The 20,458-nt window shown below is 50.9% G+C and overlaps 1 protein-coding gene across 1 annotated transcript in view; it reads left to right on the top strand.

Annotated features, from left to right (window-relative positions):
- LOC119951471 overlaps positions 1-20,458 on the top strand; it is a 212,420-nt gene that overhangs the window by 181,699 nt on the left and 10,263 nt on the right. The window contains exon 14 of the mRNA XM_038774682.1: positions 15,692-15,769. Coding sequence (XP_038630610.1) covers positions 15,692-15,736 — 45 coding nt within the window. The 3' untranslated portion in view covers positions 15,737-15,769. The remainder of the gene's footprint in view (positions 1-15,691; positions 15,770-20,458) is intronic.

Here is a 20,458-nt window from a genome sequence, read left to right as displayed (position 1 = left end):
AACAGTTGAACTGCAGCACTGAGCCCTGTGGCACTCCAGTCGTTACAGCTTGCCAACCTGAAAAAGACCCATTTATCCCTAGTCAGTGATTCCATTTCGGAGGTCCTGTGGGGCAGTGGGTAGCATCCCTGCCTCTGAACCAGAAGCACCGGGCTCAAGTCCCACACAACGTTTGATGACCAAGGAAATGTATTCATACCGCAGGCAACCGGATGAGTGTCAACCTGCAAAATCCTTCCTACAATTGCAGGTGGTCAGAGCAGGAGAGCCTTCTAGTCAAAGGTGCTTTGTGTCAAGTGGTGCCCCACAAACTATAAGCTTCGAGTGACCTGTTCCAGTAAAAGCTTGCAATGGAAACAGATGAAAGTCTGCCTTGTGCACCACCAGGTGTGGGAAGAGAAACAACAACAAACAATTGATTCTAGTTTGCTAACTAATACTTCATCCGTGCTACACCAGGTGCTCTTACCTTGTGTACTAATTTCTGATGTGGCACCTTATCAAATGCATTATATCCACTTTGCTTGTTACTTCCTCAAGAAAATCTAATAAATTAATTAAACATGATTTCTCTCTCTCAAACTCTGCCTGATCCCAATATATTTTTCTAAATATCCTGCTATAACTTCCTTAGTAATGGATTATAGCAATTTCCCTATCACAGATGTTAGACTAACTGGGCTGTGCTTTCCTGCTTTCAGTTCCACCTACATTCTTGAATAAATCTGTTGCGTTTGCTAGTTTCCAATTTGCTAGGACCCTTCCAGAATCTCAATTTACACCTTCAATTACAGCAATATGAAACATGTCATATTGTCCCTATTAGTAACAAAATATAATGACTGAAACTTTGATCACATAACATCCATTTTCCAAGCCTCGTAATCTTACAGAATAGTGCACAGAAAGCAAAAGTTTATTACAAGACAGAAGTGTACCACCCACCATATGGGCATAAGCAGGTCAATTGGCATCAGAAGTTCCCATCAGAAAATATTTAAAGCTGAAGAGGGTATTTGAATAAGGGTCCTATGCTACTTTCAACTGACTGGTTTCTAGGCCACTTCAGAGGGATGTTGTGTCAACCACCTTAGAGTGCAGGATCACTTGTAAATAGACTGGCGAAGAACAGTTGAATATTTACAACAACCGAGGATCTCATGGTCACTTTAAGCGATACTATCTTTTTATGTCCAGCATTTTAAAAACTGGGCCAAATTCTCAATTGAATTTACATTCTCTGGATTATTAGTATAGACCTCAAGTTTACATAACCATTATACAACTGCATCCATCTTAGAAACCACAAGGATAACTTTTGGATTGCTGAGTCCAAAACTGTACTCAGCGGTTAACATCTTTTAAAATTTACATATCTTGTAGATAAATGTAAGGGATCATAGGAATACCGCAAAATGAATTTACGTGCATAAATGATTGCTACACTGTAATTCCATATCTATGAAAAATACACATGGCACAAAATGGAAGCTGACACACACTAAACCATAATATCATTATCAGAGACATGTTTGTAAGGTAAAGACGCCAGTGCTCTTACGATTAGCGGCACTCTCTGTCAACGCGGAGACACACCTCGGTAGGCGACATTAGTGGACAGGTTTCTGGGGCACTATCAGGTGAAAACCACACTGTTGCTGATGCACATTGGGTGGAGGTTGGAATATCCGAGTGAGTCAGCAGTCCCAGCTGATCCCAGGACGCAGCTGGGTCCCAGTCAGATGCCGAGCCTCTAGACAAGGTTATCCAGGAGCTGATGTCGATGCTAGCACATGCCCGTGAGATACAAGAGGGGATGTCAGTGACGCTCTGGTGAGTGCATAGCCGATTGGCGGAGTCACAAAGCATATTGGTGCAGGAGATGGTGCCGGCAACGTATGCCATCGAGGCCAACATTGATAGGGAGGGAGCACTGGAGGAAAACCCGGAGCCTCCTACCATAGAGACAACGGCAGTCTCCAGCTCTCTCGAGTCCCCCCCCCCCCTCTTAATCCGGCGCAACACAAGGTCAGCGAGCAGAGCAGGGTGTCATGCCAACCCCAGTGTAACCGGAAAGGTGGCCGGGACCCTCCAGCCCTTGGCCCTCCAGAGAACCACAAGATATGTTGTGTTATTCTTCTTCATGTAGAAGAAGCTGCTTCCTTGATGTATGCTCTGACAAAGGAAGGTTCAGACTTGGAGATAGGTTTAACACATTTATTGAACAGTTAACAATTCTCCTACTTGAGTTCAACTCTCCTGCTAATCTTGCTATAGTAACACAGTCTAACTAACCAGTCTGCTGTAAGCCATGCGGCGGGTGTGATGCTTCTGATCTGCCCCTATCCTTCTCTCTAAGTGTCGCCTGTGGAAAGAGAAAGAGCATTTGTGCCCTGTCCTTTTACATGTGGGTTGTGTAATGCCCCCTTGTGGTAGTGTCACCTCTGGGTGTCTTGACTGCCCATTGGTCGTGTCCTATTCTATGTGTTCATTAGCTGTATGTCTGCATATCATAATGTCTCTGGTGCTCCCTCTAGTGTTTACTTAGTCTTAGTCTTAGTGTAGTTAGTCTTAGTGTATTTACATTAACCCTTAGTGTTTTTACAGTGATGCATATTACCACAAGACATAGGAGCATAATTAGCCCACTCGGCCTATCAAGTCTGCTCCGCCATTCAATCATGGCTGATATTTTTCTTAACCCCATTCTCCTGCCTTTTCCCATAATCCCTGAGCACCTTATTAATCAAGAACCTCTGTCTTAAAGACACTCAGTGATTTGGCCTCCACAGCCTTCTGTGGCAAAAAGTTCCACAGATTCACCACCCTCTGGCTGAAGAAATTCCTCCTCATCTCTGTTTTAAAGGATCGTCCCTTTAGTCTGAGATTGTGTCCTCTGGTTCTAGTTTCTCCTACAAGTGGAAACATCCTCTCCACATCCACTCTATCCAGGCTTCACAGTATCCTGTAAATTTCAATACGACCCCCCCTCATCCTTCTAAACTCCAACAAGTACAGACCCAGAGTCCTCAACCATTCCTCATACAACAAGCTCTTTAGTCCAGGGATTATTCTTGTGAACCTCCTTGGACGATTTCCAAGGCCAGCACATCCTTCCTTCGATACGGAGCCCAAAACCGCTCACAATACTCCAAATGGGATCTGACCAGAGCTTTATACAGCTTCAGAAGTACATCCCAGCTCTTGTATTCTAGCCCAACTTGACATGAATGCTAACATTGCATTTGCCTCCCTAACTGCCTAACCTGCTGTTAACCTTAAGAGAATCTTGAACAAGGATTCCAAAATCCCTTTGTGCTTTTGATTTCCTGAGCATTTCCCCATTTAGAAAATAGTCTATGCCCCATTCATCCTTCCAAAGTACATAACCTCACACTTTTCCACATTGTATTACATCTGCCACTTATTTGCTCACTCTCCTAGCCTGTCCAAATCCTTCTGCAGCCTCCCTGCTTCCCCGCCAGCGGCATCCAAGGCCAACGGGCACGAATAACAGCAGGCTGCCTTCACCTCTGATGTGCATCCGAATAATAATAATAATAACATTTATTGATGTCATAAATCGGCTTAAATTAACACTGCAATGAACTTAGTGTGAAAATCCCCTAGTCACCATACTCTGGCGCCTGTTCAGGTACACTGAGGGAGAATTCAGAATGACCAAATTACCTAACAAGCACGTCTTTCGGAACATGTGCCCGGAGGAAACCCACGCAGACACTTGGAGAATGTGCAGACTCCTCACAGACAGTGACCCAAGCCGGGAATCGAACCAGGGTCCCTGGCGCTGTGGAGTAACAGTGCTGACCACTGTGCCCGAGGGACACACCTCGACATAGCTGCAGAGCACAGAAAATTAAGAGGATTGAGGATCAACGAATGGACACGGGGGGGGGGACACCACCTGTAGCTAGGGAGAATGAGGGTTTTGAATGTTCTCAATTAAAATGTTTTACACCTGTTCCACATAGAGGGCTGGCTCTATCCCCACACCCTGTTGCTCTCTGCCAACCCCCCTCCCCCGCAGCACAGTGGTTCGAGATCAAGAGCCTCTGATGTACACCACGTGCAGGTGATAGGTGCGCACGCTGTCAACAGAAAGACATGTGTCAGACTATGGCATAGATTGAGGAGCACCAGAGCTTACCTCACAGCAGGTTATCACCACCCTTCTGCCTTGTACAATGACCCCACTGACAGTGCCAACTCAGGCCTATCACTCTGGAGTGATGTTACACAGATACTGGGAGGGTGGAACAGGGTAATCATGGGGCCGGTAGCGGAAATGGGTGGGAGGGTGTGGGATGTGGGTGGTCAATGGAAGTGGGAAGATCGGGAGGAAGGGGGGTTAGGGGAAGGGAGGATTGGGGGAGAAGGGGTGACTGGGGAGGGAAGGGGGTCTAGGGGGTGAGATAATGGACAAGGCCTTGTCCTGTGAGAAGTGGGTGAGGATGAGGGCTACCTTGGCCCTCTGGGCATGCCGAACCCTTTCCACCGCCTGTCCTCCTTCCCCCGGCTGCTCCCCCATGTGGGTCGTCTCAGGGCTCGAACTCCAACCCCCCTTAGTCTGGCCTCACCTCGTCCTCAGACGAAGCCGCATTTCCTTCCTCCTCCACCTCCAACGCAGTGCTGCGCTGCTGTGTCAGATTGTGGAGGGCACAGCAGACCACCACAAAGCGGGTGACCCTCTTTGGGGGGGAGGGGGAGGGGGGGAGGGGGAGGGGGGGGGTAACTGCAGTGCACCACCAAAGTGGTCCAGTCATTGAAACCAAATTTTGAGCAGTCCGATGCACTATTCAATGAAAGCACGTGTAGCAACATGAGCCTCGTTATAGCGGGTCTCCGCATCGATCTCCAGCCTCCGTACTGGCATCATCAGCCAGGACCTCAGTGGGTACCCTATATCCCCCAAACGCCAACCCGTCATCTCAAAGGCACCGGCGATCCTCGAGTGTTCAGGATGTAGCTGTCATGGATGCTCCCTGAAAAGTGCGCACATACACACATGCATGATCCGGAGGTGGTGGCCACACATGAGCTGAACATGAGCAGCACGGTACTGAGCATGGTGGTTAGCACAATTGCTTCACAGCTCCAGGGTCCCAGATCCGATTCCCAGCTTGGTTCACTGTCTGTGCGGAGTCTACACGTTCTCCCCGTGTGTGCATGGGTTTCCTCCGGGTGCTCCGGTTTCCTCCCACAGACCAAAGATGCGCAGGTTAGGTGGATTGGCTATGCTAAATTGTCCTTAGTGTTCAAAATTGCCCTTAATGTTGGGTGGGGTTTTTGGGTTATGGGGATAGAGTGGAGGTATGGGCTTGGGTAGGGTGCTCTTTCAAAGAGCCGGTGTGGACTCGATGGGCCGAATGGGTTCCTTCTGCACTGTAAATTCTATGCCTTAATGAAGGGGGCTCCTTGATGCCCACGTGTTTGCAAGACGACATGTACGCCATCAATTACTCCCTGGGCCTGGGACGTCCCGGCGATAGCAGAGAATTCTGCTGCCCGGGCATCTTGATGGGCTTGGTCAAGTTCAAAGTTTATACAATCAGCGGGCATACAGGGCTTCTCTGACCTCACGGGTGTCTTTGTGGGCTGTAGGTTGTGAAATGCCACGCATGTCCCCAGTCAAGCCCTGGAATGAACCTGTGACATAAATGTTCAGGGCTTTGGTGACCTTCACGGTCACTGGGAGTGGGTATCCTCCTCCTCCACGGGGTGCCAAGCCTCCAAGGTCACCAAACAGGTGCCACACCGTTCTCTTGTTGAGGCGGAGAATCCTGCTGTTCGACATCTCCTCGAATGACCAACCACGCCTGCACCGCGAAGGCTGCCGCTGTGCGGTCCCCAGCTCCATCCATCTTGTTATATCTGTAAAGAATTGGAGAAGGTGAGAGATCGGCAATCAGTTATGGTTTCCACCCGGGACCCTGAAAGCCTCAAAGCCTCCCCCACCTTTATGTGCCCTGCCTTCTCTCATAGTGCCATCCAATGAGCTTGTGCTGGAGGACCCCACTCACTCCCGACCACATCAGGAGACCCTAGACCAGACTCCAGACTGCTGCCGGGAACATTAGGTGACAGAGCTCAGTACCCTCCCCTGGTCCACACACTCATAAGAACTAGGAGCAGGAGTAGGCCATCTGGCCCCTCGAGCCTGCCCCGCCATTCAATGAGATCATGGCTGATCTTTTGTGGACTCAACTCCACTTTCCGGCCCGAACACCATAACCCTTAATCCCTTTATTCTTCAAAAAACTATCTATCTTTATCTTAAAAACATTTAATGAAAGAGCCTCAACTGCCTCACTGGGCAAGGAATTCCATAGATTCACAACCCTTTGGGTGAAGAAGTTCCTCCTAAACTCAGTCCTAAATCTACTTCCCCTAATTTTGAGGCTATGCCCCCTAGTTCTGCTTTCACCCGCCAATGGAAACAACCTGCCCGCATTTATCCTATCTATTCTTTTCATAATTTTATATGTTTCTATAAGATCCCCCCTCATCCTTCTAAATTCCAACGAGTACAGTCCCAGTCTACTCAACCTCTCCTCGTAATCCAACCCCTTCAGCTCTGGGATTAGTGAATCTCCTCTGCACACCCTCCAGCGCCAGTACGTCTTTTCTCAGGTAAGGAGACCAAAACTGAACACAATACTCCAGCTGTGGCCTCACTAACACCTTATACAATTGCAGCATAATCTCCCTAGTCTTAAACTCCATCCCTCTAGCAATGAAGGACGAAACTCCATTTGCCTTCTTAATCACCTGTTGCACCTGTAAACCAACTTTTTGCAACTCATGGACTAGCACACCCAGGTCTCTCTGCACAGCAGCATGTTTTAATATTTTATCATTTAAATAATAATCCCTTTTGCTGTTATTCCTACCAAAATGGATAACCTCACATTTCTCAACAACATTGTATTCCATCTGCCAGACCCTAGCCCATTCACTTAACCTATCCAAATCTCTCTCCAGACTTCTGGTATCCTCTGCACTTTTTGCTTTACCACTCATCTTAGTGTCGTCTGCAAACTTGAACACATTGCCCTTGATCCCCAACTCCAAATCACCTATGTAAATTGTGAACAATTGTGGACCCAACACTGATCCCTGAGGGACACCACTAGCTACTGATTGCCAACCAGAGGAACACCCATTAATCCCCACTCTTTGCTTTCTATTAATTAACCAATCCTTTATCCATACTACTATTTTACCCTTACTGCCATGCATCTTTATCTCATGCAGCAACCTTTCATGTGGCACCTTGTCAAAGGCTTTCTGGAAATCCAGATATACCACATCCATTGGCTCCCATTATCTACCGCACTGGTAATATCCTCAAATAATTCCACTAAATTAGTTAGGCACCACCTGCCCTTTATGAACCCATGCTGCGTCTGCACAATGGGACAATTTCCATCCAGATGCCTCACTCTTTCTTCCTTGATGATAGATTCCATCATCTTCCCTACTGCCGAAGTTAAGCTCACTGGCCTATAATTACCCGCTTTCTGCCTACCTCCTTTTTTAAACAGTGGTGTCACGTTTGCTAATTTCCAATTCACCGGGACCACCCCAGAGTCTAGTGAATTTTGATAAATTATCACTAGTACATTTGCAATTTCCCTAGCCATCTCTTTTAGCACTCTGGGATGCATTCCATCAGGGCCAGGAGACTTATCTACCTTTAGCCCCATTAGCTTGCACATCACCACCACCTTAGTGATAACAATCATCTCAAGGTCCTCACCTATCATAGCCTCATTTCTATCAGTCACTGGCATGTTATTTGTGTTTTCTGCTGTGAAGACCAACCCAAAAAACCTGTTCAGTTCCTCAGCCATTTCCTCATCTCCCATTATTAAATTTCCCTTCTCATCCTCTAAAGGACCAATATTTACCTTAGCCACTCTTTTTTATTTTATATATTTGTAGAAACTTTTACTATCTGTTTTTATATTCTGAGCAAGTTTACTCTCATAATCTATCTTACTCTTCTTTATAGCTTTTTAGTAGCTTTCTGTTGCCCCCTCTGGTCGCAGGGATACCCCCAGTACTGAAGCCCAGGCTCAGAGTGTTTGATTGTTGGCTGCTGCCTCTGTGGTGCTGACACCTCTATGGTCCAGCAAGAGTGTCCGGGACTGTTTAAGTGGAATGCTAGGCAATAACACTCGTCTGAGACATGGCACGTGTACCCATGGGAATCTTTTGTTTATTAAACAGTCAACAGTATTAGTAAACAGACAGATGAAAACCAATGACTTAACAGTTCAACATGGAAATGGCACCGTGCCTTTTCTCTATAAAATATCAATACAAACTTAAAACTACAACAGTGAATGGGGTAGTCACCACTGTTGTATTGTGTATACTGCATACGAGGGTATTACGGTAAGGCCCCTGTACTACAGGTACGGGGGTAGATCCCTGGCTGCTGGCTCCACCTAAAATGTGTGGGCTCTTCGAGCTGCAGCCATTTCAGCAGCAGCTGTGGGAGGCTCCACATCTCTGCGTAATAAAGCCTCGATTACACTCTCATCTCGTCGTAATTGATAGTGCATCAAAGTGGGAATGCATCTGAGTAATATTTTATTAGCAAAAACGATCAGCATTAATAAAGTTTTTAAAATCAACTACATAACATTCCACATATCACACTAACTATTAACCAACAAGGAAACATCATCGTTGCATATTGGTACCATTACAAAGCTATATTAACTTATTTTCACACAAAAAAACCATACACACAGTATCACCCCACGCATGTTCCTCAACAGAAAGGGCGGATAAGCCTGAGAAAGTTTTATCATGTCCATCACCTGGTCGTAGAAATTATCTGTTCATCAGCGTGTTACTTGTAGTGTTCCACATATGAGTGTCATTCTCTGTCTTTGGCCTCCAGACATTAAATATTAAACAGTCAACAGTACAGTAAAGTCACCAGCAATCTGTAAAAGCATTTCTCCAACACATTCAGGAAGTTGTTCATACGGATCAATCCACCTCCACCGCATGCCCCCCCCCCCCCCCCCCCCCCCTTTGCAGGTCCCACAGTGTCTTCTAAAAATGGAAAATCACACCAGAAAGTCACACCGATGCAGAGCACACCAGAAGAGAGAAATTGCACCCTTCCCACTCCAGCGCTGGTAGCAGGTGATCATACATCCTCCTTCTCCTTGCTCCAGGTCACAGAAGCAAAAGAGCCACCAGCAGACAAACACACAGCCTCCAGACAGGTGCAGCTGCACCCCCCTCCCGCAGACCTCAGCAGGAGACTCTCAACAGCAGAAAGTTACACCGACACACAGCATGCTAGAAAGGAGAAGGAGCACCCCTTCCCCAACACTGGCAGTAGGTCACCTTACATCCTCCCTTTCCTTACTCTATGCCATAGAAGAAGAAGAGACAGCAGCAAACAAACACACCCCCATCAGGCATTTGCAGCTACCATCAGGATCTATCAACAAACACAACCTTCAGCACCACATGACAAACTTTCTCAGGCTTATCCTCCCTTTCTGTTGAGGAACTTGCGTGGGGTGATACCGTGTGTATGGTTTCTTTGTGTGAAAATGAGTTGATATAGCTTTGTAATGATACAAATATGCAACGGTGACGTTTCTTTGTTGGTTAATAGTTAGTGTGGACTTCCGGTGGCGGCGATGATCGAGTGAGCCGCACATTCGGCGGGCTCTCACTCCGGCGGGGCTTTAGGGACTGATTCCACGCGGTAGCGGGACTGCGGAGCGGCGAAAAGGCGGCCGCGGAAATGCGGAGGAGCGGGCTGCAGTGCAGTGAAGAGTGGTGCTGGTGAATATATGTGCCCCGAGCTGGGACGATGTGGACTTTATTAAAAGAGTGCTGGGGAAGATCCCGGACCTGGACTCTCATAGGCTAATAATGGTGGGGGGGGGGGGGGGGACTTTAACATGGTCCTTGACCCGGGGCTGGATCGATCATGTCCCAGAACGGGTAGACTCCCAGCAACGGCAAGGGAGCTGAAAGGGTTTATGGAGCAAATGGGGGCAGTGGACCCCTGGAGAGCCAGACAGCCGACGGGAAGGGGCTATTCGTTTTACTCACACGTCCATAAAGTATATTTTAGGATAGACTTCTTTGTCCTAAGCATGGACTGTATTGGGGAGGTAAAGAACACGGAATATTCGGCAATCACTATCTCGGACCATGCCCCGCACTGGGTAGATCTGCAGGTCGGAGGGGCGAATCACCAACGCCCACAATGGAGGCTAGACGTGGGACTGTTGTCGGAGGAGGGGATTTGTGAGAGGCTTCGGAGGTGTATGCAAAACTACTTGCAGGAACGACACGGGGGAGGTCTCAGCGGCGACCCTGTGGGAGTAGTGCGGGGAGAGTTTATCTCAATTGGGGCCCACAGGGCCAAGGTGGACAGGGCAGAGATGGACAGATTGGTTAGGGAAATGTGCCGGATAGACGAGGAACACGCGGAGTCCCCGGGGGAGGATCTACTCAGGGAGAGGCAGAGACTACAGGCGGAACTGGGGGCGCTATCCACGAGTAGGGCCGTGGAACAGCTTAGGAAGGCGAGGGGTGTGGTGAACGAGCATGGGGAAAAGGCCAGCAGATTGTTAACGCAGCAACTCAGGAAGAGGGAGGCGGCCAGGGAAATAAGTAGAGTGATGGATGGGGAGGGGTGCAGAGTGGAGGACCTGGCAGGATTGAATAAGGTATTCCGGGACTTCTATAGCAAGCTGTACACTTCGGAGCACACGGCAGAGCTTGAGGAAATGAAAAGGTTTCTGGACGGGTTAACATTCCCAACAGTAGGTGGGGGGCGAGTGGATGGGCTGGGGGCCCCGATTATAGTGGAGGAGGTATTGGGGGGCCTGAAGGCCATACAGTCGGGGAAAGCCCCGGGACTGGATGGATACCCAGTAGAGTTTTACAAGAAGTTCTCTGAGTTAGTGGGTCTTGGCGAGGGTTTTTAATGAGGTAAGGGACAGAGGAACCCTGCCGCCGACCATGTCGCAAGCCACCATATCACTGATATTGAAGCGGGGTAAAGACCCGGAAGCGTGCGGGTCATACAGGCCAATCTCCCTGATCAATGTAGATGCCAAGCTCCTGGCAAAGGTCCTGGCGATTAGAATTGAGGACTGCGTATCGGAGGTGATTGGTGATGACCAAACTGGGTTCGTGAAAGGCAGGCAGCTGTCGGCCAACTTGAGAAGATTACTCAATGTGATCATGATGCCCCCGACGGGCAAGGAGGTGGAGGTAGTGGTGGCGATGGATGCCAAGAAGGCCGTCGACCGGGTGGAGTGGGGCTATCTATGGGAGGTGCTCGGACGGTTTGGGTTCGGGGAGGGACTGGTGAATTGGATCAGACCATTTTATCAGGCCTCTAAGGTCAGCGTCAGGACAAACAGAGAAGTGTCAGAGTATTTTAGACTATACCGCGGGACCAGACAGGGCTGCACACTCTCCCCGCTGCTGTTTGCGCTGGCCATAGAGCCGCTGGCGATTGCGCTGAGAGCCGCAAAGGGATGGAAGGGGATGGTTAGGGGCAGGGTGTAACATAGGGTCTCTCTCTATGCGGACGACCTGCTCCTGTACATGTCGGACCCATTGGCCGGGATGGAACGTATACTGGAGACACTGAGGAAGTTCGGCCAGTTCTCAGGGTACAAATTAAATATGTCAAAGAGTGAGATGTTTGTGGTGCAGGCAAGGGGCCAGGAGAACAGACTGAGAGGGCTACCATTTAGGCTGGTTGAGGAAAGTTTCCGGTACTTGGGGATTCAGGTGGCGCGAGACTGGGGCAGGCTGCACAAGTTAAATCTGGCCAGGGTGATGGAACAAATGAAGGGAGAGTTTCGGAGATGGGATGCACTCCCGCTGTCGTTGGCAGGGAGGGTGCGGACTGTAAAGATGACAATCCTCCCTAGATTCCTGTTCATTTTTCAGTGCCTCCCAATCTTTATCCCACAGTCCTTCTTCAAAAGGGTTAACAAGATGATCATGAGCTTTGTCTGGGCGGGAAAATCCCCGCGGGTGAAGAAGGCGATGCTTGAGAGAAGCCGCAGTGAGGGAGGGTTGGCATTGCCAGGTCTGATTAACTATTACTGGGCAGCTAACATCACCATGATAAGGAAGTGGATGGTGGGTACAGGGTCTATCTGGGAGCGGGTAGAGGCGGCTTCGTGCATGGGCACCAGCTTGGCAGCCCTGGTCACGGCTCCTCTACCGCTGCCGCCGGCCAGGTACTCCACCAGCTCGGTAGTGGTGGCGACCCTGCGGATATGGGGCCAGTGGAGGAGGCATGTAGGGGAGATGGGGCGTCTCTCTGGGCGCCAATCTGTGACAACCATCGGTTTGCCCCCGGGAGTATGGATGGGGGGTTTCGAGCATGGCGGTGGGGGGGGGAGCTTTGCGAGTCTGAGGAGCTTGGAGGAGAAATTTGGTCTGGTAAGGGGAAACGATTTCAGGTACCTAGAGTTGTGGGACTTTGTCCGTAGACAGGTCCCATCCTTCCCACGCCTCTCGCCATTGGAGGTCCAAGACAGAATAGTCTCTCGAGGGGAATGAGGGGAGGGTAGAGTCTCTGATATTTATAAGGTGCTCGTGAAGGGGGAAGAGTCCCAGACGGAGGAACTGAAACTCAAATGGGAGGAGGAGCTAGGCGCAGAAATGGAGGACGGGCTGTGGGCAGAAGCCCTGAGTAGGGTAAATTCGACCGCAACATGTGCCAGGCTCAGCCTGATTAAATTTAAGGTCGTTCACTGGGGCCTCATGACGGTGGCTCGGATGAGCAAATTCTTTGGGTAGAGGACAAATGCGCTAGGTGCGCAGGAGGACCAGCGAACCACGTACACATGTTTTGGACATGTCCGATGCTTAGGGGGTACTGGGAGGGATTTGTGGGGATTATGTCCCGTGTGCTAAAAACAAGGGTGGCGATGGGTCCAGGGGTGGCAATCTTTGGGGTTTCGGAGGACCCGGGGGTCGAGGGTGAGAAAGAGGCCGATGTGTTGGCCTTTGCTTCCCTGATAGCCCGGCGACGAATATTACTGGCATGGAGGGACTCAAAGCCCCCGAAGACTGAGTTGTGGCTTTCGGACATGTCGAGTTTTCTGGGTATGGAAAAAATTAAGTTCGCCTTGAGGGGATCTGTACAGGTGTTCGCCCTAAGGTGGCAACCATTCATTGACTTCTTTGCGGGAGAGTGAGCGTTGGGTGGGGGGGGAGGGGGGGGAGAGGTTAGAGTAGAGTAGGAGGGATAAATTGGCGGGTAGTGCCGATGGGAGAGGAGCGGGCCTGTGCAGTATGGTACAATTAAAGTATTGATTGTACGTGGATGTTTGCACATTTTTGCCTTTTTTGCTTTCTTTTTGTTGATGTCTGTAACTGTTTACAATGCCGAAAAATACCTCAATAAAATGGTTTGTTAAAAAAAAATAGTTAGTGTGATATGTGGAATGTTATGTAGTTGATTTTAAAAACTTTGCTCACATCACTTGCAAATATCTTATTAGCAATAGCCTTCAGCTGTGCAGCCAGAGGCTGCTCACAGTCAGAGGGAGTTAAAGTGATCTGCACCATATTACCACGAACAGGGCTCTGCCTGGAGGTATTCGGTGGGACATGGCAGCAGCTGTAGTTCGCCCTGTTACGGGTACACACAATCTGGGGGATGGCCTCTGGGACTAACAGGTGCTGAGCCCTTCACTACCCCCGGCCCAGGGGCGAACCCCCACCGATAGTGCTCAGATCCCGACCATAACCCCCCCACCCCAGGGGCTCCCTAACCTCTCCCGGGCACTGGGGCAGTAGCACCAGTGCCCCTGCGCTGCATGCCAGATTTCGAAAATGGCTACTCATCTCCTCCGATCCCCACAGCAGCCATTGGGCTAGGTTCCAGTTTTTAAATAGATGTGATAAAAGGCTCCTGCGTGACCGCTCGCTGGGAAGGCAGTTAGATAGATCATCCATCTCATTAATGAGATGGAGAAATCCCTCAATTGGTCTTAATTGGTACCTTGCGTCATCCAGGTGGGTTCCAGACCCCACCAACGCAAGTGGGCCAGTTACATTGGAAACTGATTAGCACTTGACGTGGATCCCGATTTTAGTCTCTCCTGCAATCTAACCGGCTCACACAGATCCACACCGGGCATAACGCGGCTGTTAGATCGCGCCCCTGCTCTTGTGAAGAAAATCTGTTCTACAGGCATTTATAGGCACAGACCTTAAGTACAATGCTCTTTGTTTCCAAATAGCTGCTAAAAACTTGACTTTCCTGTTTGTTTATCTATCACTAAAAATAAGGCAGTCTATTAAAATGAATGAGTCCAGCTAAAACATGACAATACATCCCTAACAAAAACCAGATATGATATTGGTGGTCTGATACAGGGAGTTGAATTTTACCTGCCCTCCAGATATGGATTGAGGGGCGTCTTGGGTGAAACATAAAATGACGCAGGAAGGCAGAAAGTGCAGTACCTATTAACTTCCTGCTACCATGGCATTTTACCAGCAGTGGGTCTTCCTGTCCATAGGATAATTAAGGCACTTTAGTAGCCAATTAAGGACTCATGCCGCCACCCTTGGAGATACCCTCCTGGGTGGCAAAGGTCATACATATCACACCTCACCAACTGCCTGGCTCCCTGCCTCCGCAACCCTGGATGTCATTTAATGGTTTGAGAGTGCTCCCTTCCATGGGCAGTCCTAGCAGTGACCCTCTGACTCCTGGTGACACTGCTGAGCTGCCAGCCCTCTGAGTAATGTCTGGCAGTTCATGAGGTGAGCACCTATCCTTCAAAACAATGAGAGCCCTGACGGCAAGAAATGCAACCAGGGGTCCAACAAAATGGTTAAAGCAGGATTGCCCTTGGTTTCTGGATCTGATCACTGGGGGCCCTGCTGCACTGACAAAATTCTCATGGGAGTGAAATTATCATGGCCAGAATTTTATGCTCAGGTTGGCAAGATCTTGGAACCACTTAAGGGCTGTTTTCCACCTAGCCTTAATTTTAATGCTTGCAGGAAAATTGCACTCCTGTGGGGGAAGCCCAATTACAACTAACTTACATCTCTATCAGAATTCCCCTTCTAAAGTTGCCTGCCCCTTCCTCCTGACACCCAACCACCCTTAAAGTCCGGTGACCTCCGATCCTCCCTCCCTGAGACTCTCCACTGAGACCCCTCACGCCCCCACACCAGGCCTTCCCTGGGACCCCTTGAACTTGCCTGGGCCTCTGGTACGTGGACTTAGTCTTAGGAGAGATGCTGGCCAATCAGATTAGCTCGCAGATGTCAAAAATAGGACTTCCTCCAGAGAGAGGAGTGATTGACCTGCAGCCAATCAAATCTCACTGGAACATAAATTGGTTGTGGGGCAGTTGGAGCTGTTGGGGAAACAAGATCCCATTATCTGAAGAATTCAGGCCCCTGTCTGGAACCTTCAAAATGGTTTCATGTGACTCAATGGATTTATTAGAAGAATTGGTATCCTTCATTCTGATAATGTACCAAATTAGTGCTAATGTACCAAATTAGAACATAACAGTAGAAAAGATTCATGATACAAATTAAGGTTGTATTTATTCAGATAGTAATTTATCAATGTGAAAATATATTTGTAATTGTTATTCATTGTTACAATGTCTTGCAGACTATGTTAGAACTGGAGAGAATGGAAACTGAAGCTGAACATTAATCATAGAACAGGAACAGACAAACTTCCAAAAAGGTGATATGTCTAAAATAACTACTGCCTGCAATGTACAAGGGGCGTGTTGGGGGAAACATAAAATGACGAAGGAAGGCAGATACTCTAGAGCAGGGTTTTTCAAAGTGCGGGTTGCGACCCGTGGGTGGATCGTGTGGGAGTGTCGGGAGGGTCATAGAGGGATCGGTTGTGCCATTCCGCAGTGGTCCCGATCGGGGGCTAAGCACCCAACTGCCGCAACCATCTTTTACATTGAGAATGGCAGCCGCTGCCGGCTTTTAAATGAAAATAAATGAGGCTGTGTGGAGTCTTCCAGCCAGAAGCAGCAGCAGAGAGCAGATCATGCACCCTGCAAGCACCTTCCTGGAACGTGCTTTTAGTGTCAAATCATAGAGTGGTTTTGCTTCCATTTTCTAGCTACTGGCAAGCAAGGAAAGTGAATGGTTTTCTCAAACGTAAGAAACGGTCAGAGACTGAAATAGGCAGTTTACCTATTGGACAGGATCTCACAAAGAATATTCTGGAGAGATATGCACAGGAGAGTCCAGGGCATGACAAGGCATTGCTAGTCATGTTATTCAGTGTTACAATGTGCAGGGAATAACTGACAAATGAGAGGAAAAATTTCAAATTTTGAAAGAGAAGTGGTGGGTGAAAAACTCCTTTTGAGGTTTAGATGCAGAGTCAGTTATTATCTTAGAGCTGACTCTAACTTAAAAAACTATGATGCTGTAGCTGACTTCTATGACCACATTAAAAGTCCATGAGGCTGTCAGCATTCTGGTGTAGCAGCTCCCAGGAGTATCCAGTGCTGAGTAAACACACATTTTATTGCTATTGCCCTTCATGATGACCTACATGTGCGAGGTTGGAATTTCCGTTTTCATAAAGGTGAAGATGGCACAAAGGAACTGGCTGAAGTCTTCACCTGACTTGCGCATTGCCCTCTCCTTTGAACCAGATTGGAGTGAGATTGTGAGGACTTCAGCATTAAAAGTTAGCGAAAGTGGCGTGTGTAGCGAAGATCGGTTAGTTTGGGTTGCAAAGATCGACTAGCATGGGCCACGAAGGTCACCTGGTAGGCAAAAGTGTGTCCCAGAAAAAAAAGTTTGAAAAACACTGCTTTAGAGGGGTTCCTATGATGTCAGATAGAAGTAAAGTCAGTAATTGTATTTTTTATATTTATAAATCATCCATGTGATTTTATCTTTTGCACAACTATCCTTTTGAAAAGAATTACTCACAGTTTGCATCCTGAATTATAGTGTGACAGTTGGCTACTGTAGCATGATTTTGATGCAGGGAAAACCTGGGCATGTATTGCTCAAATGTTGCATACCAACTTTATAGAAAGTTATGGTGAATATTCATTTTATTTCCCAGGTATACATCTTATAATACAAATTTTGAATTATATACTGTGTAAATAAGTAATATTATGGAAAGCTTGGCTGGAATTGTCTTCTGAGCTGCTTTTACTCCATAATTGTGTTGCAAGTGCAGAAACTCCAGAATTTCTCCCAAAAGTGGGAAAGCTTGGCTGGAATTGTCTTCTGAGCTGCTTTTACTCCATAATTGTGTTGCAAGTGCAGAAACTCCAGAATTTCTCCCAAAAGTGGGAAAGCTTGGCTGGAATTGTCTTCTGAGCTGCTTTTACTCCATAATTGTGTTGCACGTGCAGAAACTCCAGAATTTCTCCCAAAAGTGGTGGCCCACTGAGGAATTGAACAAACAAATTTGTCACCACCACACCCCGGTTGAAAAGTCAGGTTCGAGCCCACCTTTGCAGGAAGCCACAACCAGATTTATTAGTTATCAGGATGCTAACTGCCTTAAGTCGTAGCTTCTGCCCTCATTTGGAAGACATCCTGCCTCCAAAATCTGCCAGTCAATCAGTGACCACTGCAGCAGTCTGCTAGGAGGACCCTCAGAGGAGGCCGGGTATACAGGGCAGCTTCTCTGGGGCTCATCAGGCAGACTCCACCAATGGGATGGGGACACATATTCAGGAGCACAACCAAGGACGGTGATAAACATGGAGAAAAGAGCGGTTACAAAATTTCCACTGGGCATAGGGACCCCAAAAAATTCAACACCTTCTCCCTCCCACCACTTGCCCCCCTCCACCACCACTTGCCCCCCTCCACCACCACTCGCCCCCCTCCACCATCACTTCCCCTCCCCCACCACTTCCCCCCCCAACCACTTGCCCCCCACATCACTTGCCCCCCACCAATTGCCCCCCACCACTTGCCCCTCCACCACTACTTGTCCCCCCACCACGACTTGTCCCCCCACCACGACTTTCCCCCCCACCACCACTTGCCCCCCACCACCACTTGCCCCCCCCACCGCCACTTGCCCCCCACCACCACTTGCCCCCCCACCACCACTTGCCCCCCCCACCGCCACTTGCCCCCCACCACCACTTGTCCCCCTACCATCACTTCCCACCCTCACCATCCCTTGCCCCCCCACCAACACTTGTCATCCACCACCACTTGCCCCCAACACCACCACTTGTCCCCCCGCCCACCACTACAACTTGTCCCCTGCCCACCACCACCACTTGCCCCCCTCCACCACCACTTGCCCCCCTCCACCACCACTTGCCCCCCCTCCACCACCACTTGCCCCCCTCCACCCCCACTTGCCCCACCTCCACCAGCACTCGCTCCCCCCCTCCACCACCACTCGCCCCCCCACCACTTGTCCCCCCCTTCCCTCCACCACTCGCCCCCCTTCCACCACCACTCGACCCCCTCCACCACCACTCGCCTACTCCTCCACCACCACACGCCCCCCCCTCCCCCACCACTCGCCCCCCCTCCACCACCACTGCCCCACCCTCCCTCCACCACCACTCGCCGGTCCCCTCCACCACCACTCGCCCACCCCCTCCACCACCACTCGGCCCCCCTCCACCACCACTCGGCCCCCCTCCACCACCACTCGGCCCCCCCTCCACCACCACTCGCCCCCCTCCACCACCACTCGCCCCCCCCTCCACCACCACTCGCCCCCCCTCCACCACCACTTGCCCCCCTCCACCACCACTTGATCCCTCCTCCACAACCACTTGCCCCCCTCCACCACCACTTGACCCTCCTCCACAACCACTTGCCCCCCCTCCACCACCACTTTCCCCCTCCACCACCACTTGCCCCCCCCCCCTCCACCACCACTTGCCCCTCCCTCACCACTCGGCTCCACCACCACTCGGCCCCCCCTCCACCACCACTCGGCCCCCCCCTCCACCACCACTCGCCCCCCTCCACCACCACTCGCCCCCCCTCCACCATCACTCGCCCCCCTCCACCATCACGCCCCCCCTCCAACACCACTCGCCCTTCTCCACCACCACTCGCCCCCCCACCACCACTCGCCCCCCTCCACCACCACTCTCCCCCCCCCCCACCACCACCTGCCCCCCTCCACCACCACTTGCCCCCCCACCACCACTTGCCCCCCTCCACCACCACTTGCCCCCTCTCCACCACCACTTGCCCCCTCCCCCACCACTTGCCCCCCTCCACCACCACTTGCCCCCCTCCACCACCACTTGACCGCCCCTCCACCACCACTTGACCCCCCTCACCACCACTTGCCCCCCTCCACCACCACGCCCCCCTCCACCACAACGTGCCCCCCTCCACCACCACTTGCCCCCCTCCACCACCACTTAACCCCTCCTCCACCACACTTGCCCCCCTCCACCACCACTTGCCCCCCTCCACCACCACTTGCCCCTACCTCCACTTGTCCCTCCCTCCACCACGCCCCCCCCTCCACCACCACTTTCCCCTCCACCACCACTTTCCCCCTCCACCACCACTTGCCCCACCTCCACTTGTCCCTCCCTCCACCACGCCCCCCCCTCCACCACCACTTGCCCCTCCACCACCACTTGCCCCCCTCCACCACCACTTGCCCCCCACCACCACTTGCCCTCCTCCACCACCACTTGCCCCCCCTCCCTCCACCACCACTTGCCCCTCTCCACCACCACTTGTCCCCCTCCACCACCACTTGTCCCCCCCAACCACTTGCCCCCCACATCACTTGCCCCCCACCAATTGCCCCCCACCACTTGCCCCTCCACCACTACTTGTCCCCCCACCACGACTTGTCCCCCCACCACGACTTTCCCCCCCACCACCACTTGCCCCCCACCACCACTTGTCCCCCTACCATCACTTCCCACCCTCACCATCCCTTGCCCCCCCACCAATACTTGTCATCCACCACCACTTGCCCCCAACACCACCACTTGTCCCCCCGCCCACCACTACACTTGTCCCCTGCCCACCACCACCACTTGCCCCCCTCCACCACCACTTGCCCCCCTCCCCACCACTTGCCCCCCTCCACCACCACTTGCCCCCCTCCACCACCACTTGCCCCACCTCCACCACCACTCGCCCCCCCTCCACCACCACTCGCCCCCCCCCCACTTGTCCCCCCCTTCCTCCCCCACTCGCCCCCCTTCCACCACCACTCGACCCCCTCCACCACCACTTGCCTCCTCCTCCACCACCACTCGCCCCCCCACCTCCCCCACCACTCCCCCCCCCCACCACCACTGCCCCCCCCCCCCCCTCCACCACCACTCGCCGGTCCCCTCCACCACCACTCCCCCCCCCTCCACCACCACTCGGCCCCCCTCCACCACCACTCGGCCCCCCTCCGCCACCACTCGGCCCCCCCTCC

This window comes from Scyliorhinus canicula, chromosome 17, assembly GCF_902713615.1.
Source record: "Scyliorhinus canicula chromosome 17, sScyCan1.1, whole genome shotgun sequence".
Lineage (NCBI taxonomy): Eukaryota > Metazoa > Chordata > Chondrichthyes > Carcharhiniformes > Scyliorhinidae > Scyliorhinus > Scyliorhinus canicula.
The sequence above is the reverse complement of the archived record's forward strand: the minus strand, read 5'-3'. Positions and strand labels throughout refer to the sequence as shown.